The sequence below is a fragment of the Thunnus thynnus genome, chromosome 11 (assembly GCF_963924715.1).
Source record: "Thunnus thynnus chromosome 11, fThuThy2.1, whole genome shotgun sequence".
Taxonomy (NCBI): Eukaryota; Metazoa; Chordata; class Actinopteri; order Scombriformes; family Scombridae; genus Thunnus; species Thunnus thynnus.
The window spans coordinates 30,126,800-30,140,808 of record NC_089527.1 but is presented as its reverse complement, the minus strand read 5'-3'; the positions used below and the strand labels follow the sequence as shown (position 1 = coordinate 30,140,808).

At 39.9% G+C, this 14,009-nt stretch overlaps 1 protein-coding gene across 9 annotated transcripts in view; it reads left to right on the top strand.

Moving 5' to 3' along the window:
* The window catches only part of map4k4 (mitogen-activated protein kinase kinase kinase kinase 4), a 95,049-nt gene that overhangs the window by 54,947 nt on the left and 26,093 nt on the right, over nucleotides 1-14,009 (top strand). For 5 of the 9 annotated variants that reach the window (XM_067604390.1, XM_067604392.1, XM_067604397.1 and 2 more), the window contains exons 4-15: nucleotides 1,045-1,170; nucleotides 3,185-3,295; nucleotides 3,513-3,603; nucleotides 4,907-5,037; nucleotides 5,623-5,677; nucleotides 6,281-6,359; nucleotides 6,444-6,619; nucleotides 7,035-7,107; nucleotides 7,486-7,696; nucleotides 10,722-10,883; nucleotides 11,331-11,417; nucleotides 13,078-13,404. In XM_067604390.1, the coding sequence (XP_067460491.1) occupies nucleotides 1,045-1,170; nucleotides 3,185-3,295; nucleotides 3,513-3,603; nucleotides 4,907-5,037; nucleotides 5,623-5,677; nucleotides 6,281-6,359; nucleotides 6,444-6,619; nucleotides 7,035-7,107; nucleotides 7,486-7,696; nucleotides 10,722-10,883; nucleotides 11,331-11,417; nucleotides 13,078-13,404 (1,629 nt within the window). The remainder of the gene's footprint in view (nucleotides 1-1,044; nucleotides 1,171-3,184; nucleotides 3,296-3,512; nucleotides 3,604-4,906; nucleotides 5,038-5,622; nucleotides 5,678-6,280; nucleotides 6,360-6,443; nucleotides 6,620-7,034; nucleotides 7,108-7,485; nucleotides 7,697-10,721; nucleotides 10,884-11,330; nucleotides 11,418-13,077; nucleotides 13,405-14,009) is intronic. The other 4 variants (XM_067604395.1, XM_067604396.1, XM_067604398.1 and 1 more) reach the window with 1 other exon arrangement.

The following is a 14,009-nucleotide window of genomic DNA, read 5'->3' as shown; positions in this document are numbered from 1 at the left end:
TTTGTTGTTGAGTTTCATGTTGTAATGTGTGCATATCTATTGTTGAGTCTTGTGCAGTTTCATGTGTATTTTACTGTTGAGTTTTATATATTTTAAAAGCCCATCTAGGGGCTAGCTTAGGCTAGCTTAGGCTATGAATGTTGTTGTATGTGGCATAAGTTCATGCTATATACTTATATTAATCTATAAAATGTCAGAAAATAGTAAAAAAAAATGCCCATCATCATTTCCCAGAGATATCTTAAAATTGCAAGAGGAGAAAAGAAGAGCGAAAGAGAGAAAAACAGCAAATCTTCACATTTGAGAAACTAGAGGATTTTTGCGCTTTTACTGCTCAGCTGAAAGTTTAGTGTAAAGTTTGATCACAATGTGGGAGAACTCATATACCTAAATAGAACAGCTTACAGTTGTCTTTTTGAATACCAGTCTTTTGTACTGGTAACATGATTGAAATTGTATGTTCTTAACTTAAAAGGCCCAATAATTTCAACCATAGACTTGGAGTACATGGTGCAACTGCAATGCAGGGAGGAAGTCAGTGTATTTGTGGTTCGAATGAATTGATTTTAAACTTGTAAATGGATTTGAGCTGCTGCCCATCATTTTTCAGACATTCGAGTTCTGCGATGAGTGAATGGAAACTGTTTGCAATTCATAAGCAGTGCAGGCCTGCAGGCCAAAGGAGCAAGTTACTTTTGGAGTAAACCAAATGCATAAAATCAATACGGCAGAAAATCCATGTACATTTTAAATGGCTTGCACACTGAGAGTGAATACATTTTGACAACATCACCATTTTTCCAGGTGACCTCATTATGAAAGCTCAATAGTAACAGTTGTTTACCTGCCAAAGTGTTTTGCTTCTAATTTCCCATCCTTCCTCTGTATGTCCAGCTTTAATAAACTGACCAGAAGTAAAGGGATTCATATTGTTTGTTTGGATCAACTTCATTAGTTCATATAATTGCTTCCTCATCGCCTCACAAACAGTAACAATGTATTAACTCCACTCTGATGAGTCTCTCACTCCAACTCTTTTTATAGGATGAAGAGGAAGAAATTAAGCTGGAAATCAACATGCTGAAGAAGTACTCCCACCATAGAAACATAGCCACCTACTATGGAGCCTTTATCAAGAAAAGTCCACCAGGCCATGACGACCAGCTATGGGTGAGTTCATCCTACATGTTGGCTAATTCACCTGAAACTTCAATCATTCTTCCATCACTCCTGACCAATCACAACCTCTGAAGGCTTGAAGTTGGGCCTTTGAAAGCAAAGTTCAGAAGCTGAAGACAAACCTTACATTAGGCTTGTGCCGATTGGCAATAGGATTGTATATTGATGATTGAAGGGATGATCAATGATTGGTTTTTCCTACACTGATATTAAGGTGATTTCTAACTTGGATTATTGATTGATTATTGATTGGATTATGACCTTAAAAATAAGATAGTAATGTGAAACGGAGCATGATGCTGTGATATTGTAACATCAAGCACAGACACACAGATGCGTGCTGTGACCTAACTCCCCCCATCCCCTCCTACTCCTGCCCGCCCCCCTTGTGATCGGATCTCCTGTCGGCGATCTCAAGTAACCATGATTGGACGATATGAAAATAGAAATGATCACCTAACACTACCTTACACAATGCATTTGTGAGAAAAATGGAGCAATGAGCAAAGTGGAACAGATATACATGTCTTACATTAATGAGGAAAATCTTTAGAGAGAGAAAAACAAACCTAAAAGCTGATTTTAACCAGTTTTTTCAAAAGTAGTTAGATTTACGCATAAAAAATCTTTCTTAGAACTTTGATTTTAAGTTGTAATGAACATATTTATTTGTGTACATTTTAAAAAAGCTCTGTCAGTAGTGACTGCAGACAGATTAGCTCTCAACAAACCCCTAGCATTAAGTGGAGATAAGGAGGTGGTGCAGCTACAGTATATTGGGATTGTATATTAAGGTAATATGCTTGCACATTCCCCATCTGTTGACACACTTTAATGCTCACAAACAATGTCAAGCTGAAGTAAACATGAATGTTTTTTCCCCCCGTTATTACAGCTCCCACTGTTCTTCATATTGGAAAAGAAAGAAGAATAAACCAGGAGACAAGAGAGCATTACAATAAACAAAACGAATCATAGAAAAGAGAAACAAGACGGAGCAGGGAGAGAGTTAATCAGAAAGACGAGAGGCAAAGAAAGCAGGGAGGAGGAGGAGGAGGAGAACAGCAGTCAGAGATTTATGGCAGCTCAGTTTGTTAAAGGCAGGATTACCTCGTTTTATGACCCCACAGCTCTGCTCTTCCTGGAGAAGAGAAGTCTCACTCTCACTCCACAACACAGACTGGTATTTGTTTTTACAGCTGCCTCCATGACCCCTTTTCAGCCCACACTGTTATGGCTTCACGCTGTCTGCTGTGTGCGTGTGTATGTGTGTGTGTTTTATATATTTGAAGAGTTCTGTCTGATGTAATGCGTAAATATTACGCTTAATTATACTGTGCACAAGTTAGATTATTTTATGACTTTTCATACATACCACGTCTTTGCTTTATATCAATTTCAGACAAAATATTCTTATGAATATCATGATATTGAGCCTAAATATGCAAAAGAGGAGCCTTCCAGCTATGAGTGTTATTGCAAAACAGTGATGAGGATGCTACAAAGTGGAGACATACTGCATAATACTGTATGTACTCCAGCTGTAATATAACTTATTTAACAATCAGTGGATATGTTAGTGCTCATATTCCTTCATATTAAGACCACATTACCCATCAGCCCTTTGCTTCCTATCTCCCATCACAATCCCTACACAGGGTGAACATATTAGAAGTGATTTTTTTTTCCAATCAGCCTTTCACTTCCTCTACTATCTTCTGTTAACAGATACTTGTTACAAGAAAGCATTTTAATTGCCTCTTTCTGGTTTTGTGGCTTAAAGCAATCCAGATCTGACTGAAGAAGTCTCAAAAATGGAAAGTTTAAGCTGACAGTTTGCTTGTTGAAGATACAAATGAATGTAGTCATGGTTTATTAATGTCAAAATGCTGCATGTAACACCTTTAGCATATGGTCTGTAGCTGGCAGAATGATGGAGTGTGTGTGTGTTTATGTGTGTTTAAATGTCCTCAGTCTTCTCAGTATCTCTTCCTCTCTCTTCCAGCTGGTGATGGAGTTCTGCGGTGCCGGCTCCATCACAGACCTGGTGAAGAACACCAAAGGCAACTCACTGAAGGAGGACTGGATTGCCTACATCTCCCGAGAGATCCTCAGGGTCAGGAGTCCTTTCACAGCCTTCCAATGACAATTTCACTATCAGAGTCAAACGTACTGTAGTGGAAAAGTGTTTATTTTGCAGTAAAGGCTTGAAATGTCTTGTGTCTGGCTGGACTTGGCTGTTTGCTAAATGTTCACAGACAACAAAGAGTAAAGTTGAGTTTTGTTGCAGTGAGTTTGAAGTAATATGTTGTTTTTTTCGTTTATCTCTACAGGGATTAGCTCACCTGCATGCCCATCACGTCATCCATCGTGACATCAAAGGACAGAACGTGCTGCTGACTGAAAACGCTGAGGTCAAACTGGGTATGTGCCGATTTTATCTTGGTTGAATTCCCTGTTGGTCCAAACCGGGCCTGTAGACCGCGAGCATGGTCTGCGCTGAGGTTTGGACGGCTACACTGAAAAAATACTGCAGCATGGAGCTTGAGTCAGCACCAGTGTCTTGCCAACTAATGCTTTTTCAGTACTGGTGATGTTTCGTAATGTTCGCATAGATGCACAGTTGCAGGCTGTTTAAAAGTTTCACTCAAAAACACAAATCCTTCTCAAACTTTTAACATTTGTTTGTCAGCTCAAAGTTTTGCACAAATTTAATTTGACTATAAAATAACTCTTTTCTTTTCTTTTTTTTAATCCTGTTGCAAATGATCCTGCAGTATTATCATACAGTATGTCCATTTGATTCACAAACAGAACCTACTTGTTGGATAGTTCACTGCGTTACTGCATAATTGAGGCTCTTCTAATCTAGTCTGATAATCAGACTGAAATTGTGCCATCAAGTCTTTATTCAGTCTGACCAGTCAGACAATGTCTATTTCAGATGGATTATTATTTTGCTCTAACCAATTAAGTAGTGAGTAATGAATCCGTCCTGCTGACTTTTTGGTATAATGTAAGTGTTATTATTTATCATTTAATTATAAATTGATTTACATCAACCTGTATCGCTGAGTTAATCTCACCCAAACTTGTTGCTGCTGGTTTTTTGTCAAAATTGCCTTTCATAATCACACCTAAAAAACTTTGATTGGAAAAAGCCATCAACAAGCACAACTATCAGATTTTTTTGAGGACAATGATTCAGCGGTCTGGAACCAGCCTACCTTATGAATCCCTATGATGAAAATATGTATGAAAGTCAATCAATTATTTACAGGCCCTGCTATGGCCCCTTTGCTCTTCTAACATTTGAATTTGCCACTGATCAATCATGTTGTTATTTCTTTAAATATCCACAATTAGATTACTATTTGTTATCAGGCTACTCTTGGTGACCTCATCATGGCTGTCCTGTGTATAAACCACTTCTCCACCGTGGACACAACAAAACACACATTCAGCTAAAAGGAGCCTCGTAACACAACAGCAGTTTAACCTTGAGAGTCAGACACATGTGAGCACAAGACTGAATCTTTTATGTGGCTTTGGGGCTGCTGTTTTAATTTTTTTTTTTTTTTTTAAGAACAAAATGTATGATCCAGTAGTTGCACTGTCAGTAAAGTCCCAAATTTATTGGACAACACAAACAGAACACACGAAACTCCATCATGGTCGCTGCTTTTGATGGACCAGCAATAATGGCTTTAAATCTTCTCTTTCTCAGTGGACTTTGGTGTGAGTGCTCAGCTGGACCGGACAGTAGGACGAAGGAACACCTTCATCGGGACGCCTTATTGGATGGCTCCAGAGGTCATCGCTTGTGATGAAAACCCAGATGCTACCTATGACTACAGGGTAATGACAGACACTATATCTGCTCTCTTATATTGACAACAGAAAACTTATCAAGGTGAATGTTACAAAATGGTAAAATAAATACAATCCAGGTCAAAAAGGGGAAGACTTATTTCTGACAGAACATTTTCTGAGACGTTTTTAATGTTTTTGATAGATTAATATTTTGACTTTGCTAATTTGAAGCCTCTACTGTAGGTATCTGTTCATAATGGAAAGGCCAGTAGCCAAAAAAAGGAACATATTTTCCCACAGCTGTATAGTCCGGGGCTTTTTGCACTGTTTCTGAGTTTTCTGTGGCTGAGACTGCTGTTGCCACCCCACTACAGTGGTAGTAAAAGGTATTTGGTTTGTGGTAGACATACCCCCTGAAGAAAGTAGATCATGGATTATACAAATTAACAAGGACATCATCTCTGGAATCAAACTTTGCTGTAAAATAACCTAAAAAGTGTCAGTGTCAGTCATAGTTTGGTCAGAGTTCACCATTCTGTAACTCAAAGTTACAAAGCTTTTAAAAGTTTGAAAATGCACCCCCATACAGATAGTGATCTCGTCTGACTGATGTTATCTTCTGTCCTCCAGAGTGACCTGTGGTCATGTGGAATCACGGCCATAGAGATGGCTGAGGGAGCTCCCCGTAAGTACACATCACATTAAGCTGAGGGTGGTTGGTTTGGCATTTTTAAAGCATTTAATCAGATATTGATATAATTACTGTTCACAAATGAGAATAATACTGGCCTCTATCAGCCTCTGCTCTGCATGATTTATTGTATGCCACTGGGTTGGTCAGATTTGGAGGGTAATCTGGTGGATTGCTTTATGGCAGCAAAGAGGAAAAGGGTGCTGTTTTTTTTTTTTTTTGGTCTTTTTTTACAACTTCTGCTGATAAAGCTAAAGCTTTTAGAGTTTCTATTGATGGCAGACAGAGATGGAATGAGTGGGAAAAATGACTTTCAACACTTAAACTCTTTGAAAAATGCAAGCAAGTGGTGAACAAAGTGATGGAAGACAGAGGCTGCTGTTCAAATTAACCTCGGCCTTATCTGTTAAAAGTGATCATAACAAGGTATCACAGTTAATTTTACAATAACAATATCTTATAATATATAACAATATCTTTTAACCTCAAAATAGCATTTCAGCTTCAGCCCTACAGTGAAAAAGCCTCATTATTAACTTTAACTTTCTGTTCAACCTGTTAATTCCTATTTCGATCTGTGTTTTTCTTTTCCTCTAGCTCTTTGTGACATGCATCCAATGAGAGCCCTCTTCCTTATTCCAAGAAACCCTCCTCCTCGACTCAAGTCCAAAAAATGGTGGGCTAAGTTGTCACATTATTCAAGTATCATAAAAACTCAACTCCGAACATCACATATAACTGTCCTGTGCTTACCTGGCAGGTCAAAGAAGTTCTTCAGCTTCATTGAAGGCTGCCTGGTGAAGAATTACACCCAGCGCCCCCCCACCGAGCAGCTGCTGAAACACCCCTTCATCCGGGACCAGCCCAACGAGAGGCAGGTCCGCATCCAGCTCAAAGACCACATTGACCGGACCAAGAAGAAGAGGGGCGAGAAGGGTGAGTACTTGGGGGAGATCCGCAGTGTTGGAGTGTTTATCACTGCTGTGAAACTAACACTCGTCCTCACTTTCATCCTGTAAACAATAAGAGTGCTGTTCTAAACCATACAGAGGGAAAATAAAGGAGAGAGGGGAAGGAAACAGTGAAAGGAGAAAGCTTAAAAAGGGAACATTTCAAATTTAATGTATTTCCAGACAATTACATATTTTCTTGTGTTTCTTGTGTCTCTTAATTGAAACATTTATAATATCTTTTCACTCACTTTATCTCAGAAAAGAAGACCTGAAAAAATGTTGGTTGATAATTTCCCTCCAAGTTTCCAACAGTAACCATCTCATACATGTTGTGGTAGGTCTGGGCTGACGTTTGAATGCATTTTACTCAGCTGTTATTTTTCCATGCTAATCCACAGATGAGACTGAGTATGAATACAGTGGTAGTGAAGAAGAGGAGGAAGAGGCATCTGAACAAGAAGGAGAGCCCAGGTAAATGTATATCATGACAATGCATATGAAACTGGAGAGTTGTTGGTGCTTAGTTTGCACTGCGAGCTTCTTGCTTTCCGTGTATGCAAACCAGTAGACGTGTGTCTCGTCAAACTTCACCACAAACAAGCTGAGCATGATCACTTCTCCCAATGCAAGAAACTACGTACTACCATGTTCTAGTTTTGATCACACAAAAACCAGTTCTAAATCTACAGCCAGAACGTTAAATCTTTGCATAATTTGTTAAAAACAGTAACAGAAATAAATAGTCAGTGAATAAAAAAATCTTAGAAACCTAAAAACCTCCAATTTGCTTCCTACATGCCCATTACCTCGCTATGAGCTAACAGGCCTCTTGCTGTGTCCTCTGTACAGCTCCATAGTCAACGTGCCGGGTGAGTCAACCTTGCGCCGTGACTTCATCCGTCTGCAGCAGGAGAACAAGGAGCGCTCGGAGGCTCTGCGTCGCCAGCAGCTCCTCCAGGAACAGCAGCTCCGTGAGCAGGAGGAGTACAAGCGCCAACTTCTGGCTGAGAGGCAGAAACGTATTGAGCAGCAGAAGGAGCAAAGGAGACGGCTGGAGGAGGTGAGCACACAGGCCTCATGAAGTACTTCTCGTACCTCAGTCTGAATGAATCCAAATCAGATTTTGCCTGTATGAATGCCGCCATAGTGGAAGTCTTCAGCTTAGGCAGCAGTGGCTGTTTACAGCTGGCTGCCTTGTTGAAAAATTCTGCTTTTTTTTACTGGTGGGTGGCTTGAGAGGTCACACAGACCAGAAATATCTAAAACACATTCAGGAAATAAAATAAAGTAGACATGTGTCTTGTTTTCTTGTATGCTTTTCCATCAATTGTGTGCAGACAATCCTCCATCTGTGGTTTCCAGGATGTGACTACACAGCAGTGTCTATTGGCAAAACTCTATATTGAAGCCATATCTAAAATATATATCTTATTTATCAAGCATCACAGGATCTCTCCAAGGAGTCACACTGAAAGTTTGAATAGGACTAAAAATACTTCTATTTCAGAGAAGGACTTGAGTTATTTATGAAGCTTCCTGCACGCATCCTCAACAAGGAGGAGAGGTTCTCCTTTGAGAGAGAATGACATCATCGGCTTACAACAGTGAGAAGCTTAAAAGGAAATGGTTGATATTTTCTTACCTTGTGGATTCATCACATTCAATATACGGACAGGCTGATCTAGAAGATTTGATGGAGGAAAAACATTATAAAATACACGATTTACATCACAGAGGATGGATGTGTTGTGTGTGTATGATAATGTACTGTAGTCAGGCTCAGGTAAAGGGAAAGGAGCTTTTAATACATTTGGACACATCTGCAGCTCTAATAAATCCTGGTGGAGGTTAAGATAAATTTCTAAATAGAAAGCTCAGTAAATACAGGCAACCATGATTACTCATCTTTAGTCTGAAAACCTAAACACACTTAAACTTGTCAGTAACTTAGATTTTTCTAAAGCCTAAAATAACGTTACAAAGCTGACTTTCTGTGCACTCAGATTGGAGATTTTTGCTTGATGATTATATGTAATAGCCTGCGAAATCAATTTTAGGCTGCACTGAAAAAAAAAAATTAATTGGTGTCCCCAGAGGATGAGTTTCAAAACCCTTTCTGTAATTATCCTTTATCTCTTTGAGCTGTAGTCCTTTTCTATTAGTGTCTGCGTGAGCTCGGCTGCGAGCTCGGCAGCATTTCCTCCTTACTTAAAGGAGGAGGAGAGAGGAGGCAGTGGAGGGAGGAAGAGATTTGTAAAGAAATGATTATAAATTTGGACAGAAGTAGATTGAACTCAAATCTCAGGAAGGAAAGGAAGAGAGAGAGAGAGACCTAAATACACTGTAAGAGGGACTCGGAGAGGTAGAGATGAGATCAAACAGAATTAGAAAATGTAAAATGAGGCAGATGTGGGCATATGTTGGTTCACTACACCTTCAAAGGTGCGAGGCCTCTGTAGCAAGGGAGAGGTAATTTTACTTTTGCTCATGTTTCCCCGCAGCAGTCACAGCTCGAGGTGCTCTTTTTCATTCATGATTCATATGAGTGCTTGTAGCTGAATCAGCCAGTAGAAGCCACAGTTGAACCCAGGCCATGTCAGAGACACCACACTACATGTGTTCTCCTGTTGTGATTGATTACCTCTTGTGGAATCCTGAATGCTGAGCACAGACTGTATAGAAACATGATGTGTCACGATACTGCAACCACAACACATGTCCTGCAGCTTTCAACCGCACCTTTTCATGAGATGATGACAGACAGAAATCACTTTAATTTCTTCATCTGTCTGCTTAGAGAGTCAAGTGTTAGATAACTGCCTGTCAGACTTAAAGTTTTATTCTGATTAAATGATTATGTCTTCATGCAGTGCTTGAAATGTTGACATTTTAACTTGGTCCCTGTCACTTCAGCTCATCCACTGTCTGTATGTATTTAGATTTTCTCCACTGGAACGGGTACATACAGGCTGCATTTATTATGCTGGTGTCCTTTTTCCATCCCACAGCTCTCGTTGCTGAAATACTGATTATTATTCAAGCCACTTGAAAATCCTTGACATTTTATGGCTTTAAATTAAATAACTTAACTGTACATCCTTGAACAGATTAAATTAAAATAAAGCACTCATATGAATCTATTTGCCCCGCTGTTTTGACCTTAGCAGCAGGTTTCAAATGAATATTGGATTGCAACTAACTATTATTTTCCAATTATTACCAATTAATCTTCTGGACATTTTTCTTGATTTAACAATTAATACGTTTTTTATATATAATTTCAGGAAAAAAAGTTAAATATGAAATATTATAGAGCCCAAGATGATGTCTTCAGTTTGCTTGTTTTGCCAGACCAACAGCTCAAAACCCAAATATATTCACTGTATTATAATATATGACAGAGAAAAACAGCAAATCCTCAAAATTAACATACTTAAACTGAATGTTCTGAATTTTTGCTTGAAGTGATTAATTGTCTCAAAAGTGTGTTACTGTTTAACATGATAAGTAATCACAACTATTTGTCTCCATGGTCCAATGAAAGAAATGTTTTTTGCGCTTTTAGAATCTTATATCATCATTTGTATTAGTGCTTATTTGTTATGCTGGCAGCCCAGGCTGATTGGTGGATATTTGCTAAATTTGTCTTAAGAAAGTTATAGAGTTCATGAAGATGGATGCACTGTGTAACTGTCAAAGTGACCATTAAATTGAGTAAACACCATCAATAGTATCTTGGTTTACTCTATAATGTACCCAGGGGCCGTCTTCTATTTTGACAGCCTGTGTCTCATTGTGTATGATGTAATAATGCTGCTCAGTAAAGCTGTGGTGGCACCAAAGGCAGTTAGGCGAATGATGACAAATCTGTTTGCATGTTCTAATAGAAGTTTCATGAAGGTCACATACAATCACCTTATTCATGCAGCCCAAATCTGAATAATACTAAAAACTCATGCAGCTTTTGCTTTCACAATCTGAACTCTGTGTCACATATGACTTGGCAAAAATCAAAAACTGGGACACTGTCAGCTGTTGACATGAACTGGTTTCTCTGGTAACTGGTCTCCTGTGTTCACCCGTAGCAACAACGGCGCGAGCGCGAGATGAGGAGGCAGCAGGAGCGCGAGCAGCGCCGGCGTGAGCAGGAGGAGAAGAGACGCATTGAAGAGATGGAGCGACGCCGCAAAGAGGAGGAGGAGCGCAGGAGGGCCGAGGAGGAAAAAAGGAGGGCCGACCGAGAACAGGTAGGAGCCAGGAACATGGAGAGAGAAATGTTTTCAAAATCAGTTCAACAAGCAGACATGTGGCGTCTTATTCATCTCATTCAACTTCTGGAATCAAAAGTAAAGCAATAACTATAGAAATTCGATGATGTTTTTGTGATTTGTAGTTAATAAATGATTTGTAGTTTGGAGTTACAGCTATTTTTTCTGTGTTTTTTTTTTTATTGTGGCCCAAATTGAATGAATTTACAGAAGAGTTTCCTAAAAATTGTGCCAACATGAGTATTTATTTCTGTGTGAAATTTACAAGCTTGGGGGAAAAAAATTGCAGAGGTAATTTGTACACATTTTGGCCAATTGGTTAATTCATTTTTGCAATCGCAAGAGACAAAATCCTGGAGGGACTGATTACTGAGAGATGGGAGGATGTTTTATTGGTATTGATATTGAGCTGTGTATGATTGACAGGAGTACATTCGCCGTCAGTTGGAGGAGGAGCAGAGGCACCTGGAGATCTTGCAGCAGCAGCTGCTCCATGAACAGGCCATGCTGCTGGTGAGTGTTTGTCTGTCCTGTTTAAACCTGGAACATCACGCTGACCTATATTTATTTTGTCCTTATGAAAATATAGAAAGTTCTGTTTTCTTTGTCTTCTTCCTTTGCCTCTCGAAATCTACAATATTTCCTAAATGTTATTTCCATCATTTTCTATATGTCCCGAGTGGTTATTTTTTCCATAGCTCCCAGGTTGTTACATTTTTTTAATGCAGGTACTCATTATTCCTCCGTGACACAAACTTTCCTGATTCTGTTTTCCTTCTGATCTGAACAGAAACAAATTATTTGGATTAACTTATGATTTTTGTAGCCCCCAGGGGAGCCGTTATTAGCTGAGGTCAAAACCCAATAAGCATTCTCAGGTTTTTGCTGGGGAAGTCGGGATGTTTACAGGGCCCTTAGTGATGGTGATGATGTCGCCAGGAAACTAGTCATCCAGCAGGAAGTGAGGGTTTCCCCTGTTTTCATTCCAGATGTTCCAGACTTTGAGTAGGACAAGAGTCGGGTTATTTGGGGAGAGTTTGTATGACTTGATGTTTTTCATTTTTGAAGGATTGTTGTCCTCCTGGGGTTACAGAGGATACACAAATAATGTAAGGATATGAACACTCATATCCCCACTTCCAGGCTTCACACCATCACTTATCATTGGCTGAGCTCTCTGGTCCCAGCACAGTCACCATTCATAAAGTTTTCTTTACATTATGTTTGGCTTTCACACTTGGATACTGTTAGAGCTGATTTAAAGTATTCAAACACTTGCTTTGACCTGATTTAACCTCCTGCTTTTTATGGAGGCAGCAACAAGCAGATGTTAAAAAAAAAAATCATTAGTGTTTTAATAGTGCAATGGTTAAATTACTTTTCACAGAATTTAACTGCTCCACCAGACCTGCAGTTGGACACACTGCACATTTGCTCCACACGCTTGCTGTTGCTGTAGTGATGATGCTGAAGCTGTAGTTTACGCCTGGCATCTCGCCATCACAGAATCGTAATGAGGATTATTTCTGTGTGCTGACCACATCAGAGCTCTGGAAACAGCAGTATTTTGGAACACAGTGGTGACTGCTGATACTTTACAGCGAGAAAAACATGTTTCCTTGTAGATTTTCGAAGGAATGTGGTTTGCTCTCACGCAGATCAAGTATGAATGTTTGGGGGTCTTCAAGGGATTTAAGTTGCTGTGGTGATCTCATCTAAAGGGCCGCCTAAAGAATTAAATATTTAAAGGGGTACTCCAGCAATTAAGTATTTGTCCTTCATGTTAGGGGACTTGTGAGAAACAGATTAAATAAAGATAAATCAAAATCCAAGAGGCTGATATATTCTTACTTTTTGTACCTAAAATGGGAAAAACCATAATGCCTACATTTCCCGTAATGCAACTAATAGCATGTTTCCATTAGACCTTCCCTGCCTTGTAAATACCCCCATCTTTTAAACCACAAGCCCCCAGTTTGTAACACTGAATTTCTTTTAAAAATGTGCAGTTTCTTACAGAATGAGTAGTACTTCTCATGATGAGTTAAACGATCATCATGTGTAAAATCAGTGCAGTGCCCCTTTAAGAGCCACACAGCTGTGGAAATGGTACAACTTTCCCAAAGTTTTTCTGTCAGCGGCTGTGGTTCAACTTGACCCTCCCTGTACTCAGGAGTATAAATGGCGGGAGCTTGAGGAGCAGCGCCAAGCCCAGAAGCTCCAGAGGCAGTTGCAGCAGGAGCAGGCCTACCTGCTGTCCCTCCAGCAAAACCAGAACCTGGATAGTAGCAAGCAGAGCACCAACCCCCCACAGAACCTCGAACCCGAAAGGGTAAAGCCCCCGCAGAGCCCTGAACCCGACACAGCAAAACAACAGCACAGCACTGACTCTGAGAAGATGAGGTCCAGTCAAAATCACAGTCTGGAGAAAACTACAGACACCAAGCTACCTGTCTCTGACCTCCAAGGCCCCACCCCCGACTCTGAGCCAATCAGAGAGGTGAACCCTCGCAGCTCATTGCCGTCACACTGACTGCTGTAGAATGCTTCCTCTGCTTGTGTGTACTCACTCCCACTGCTTCGGGTGTGCTGTGTGTACATGGTGATGGCTACAGTAGCTGCTGGTGTGGGATGTGTAACGCTTTGTAGATTAGCTGAGTGACTAGAATTTATTAACGTCTCTTTCTAAACCCGTAGGTCTAATAATTAAACAGGTCCAAGATACATTGATACGCCAGTGATGTTGGACCAACAGCAGAAGAGTATTTAGATCTAGAGGACTCCTCTCTTGCTTGATCCCTTAACAGACAGACATTTCTACTACAAATCAATAATCAGCATGTCAGGCAACCCACTCATGTGCTCAGTTCATCCCAAACAGTGGATATGATTTGTTGATAAATCAATACGAGCGTTTGCAGTTCCGCTGCTTCAGTGGGATACAAAAGTTCAGAGCTTGAGTTTAAAGATACACCAGAAAATGACAGTTAATGTATTCAGACTTGTGCTGCATGTGTAATTGATTCAATTTATGTGCAGCACAGTCAGTTTATTGAAATCACTTGTCTGTCACAGCTGAACTCAACTGTGAATATTACACTTTAC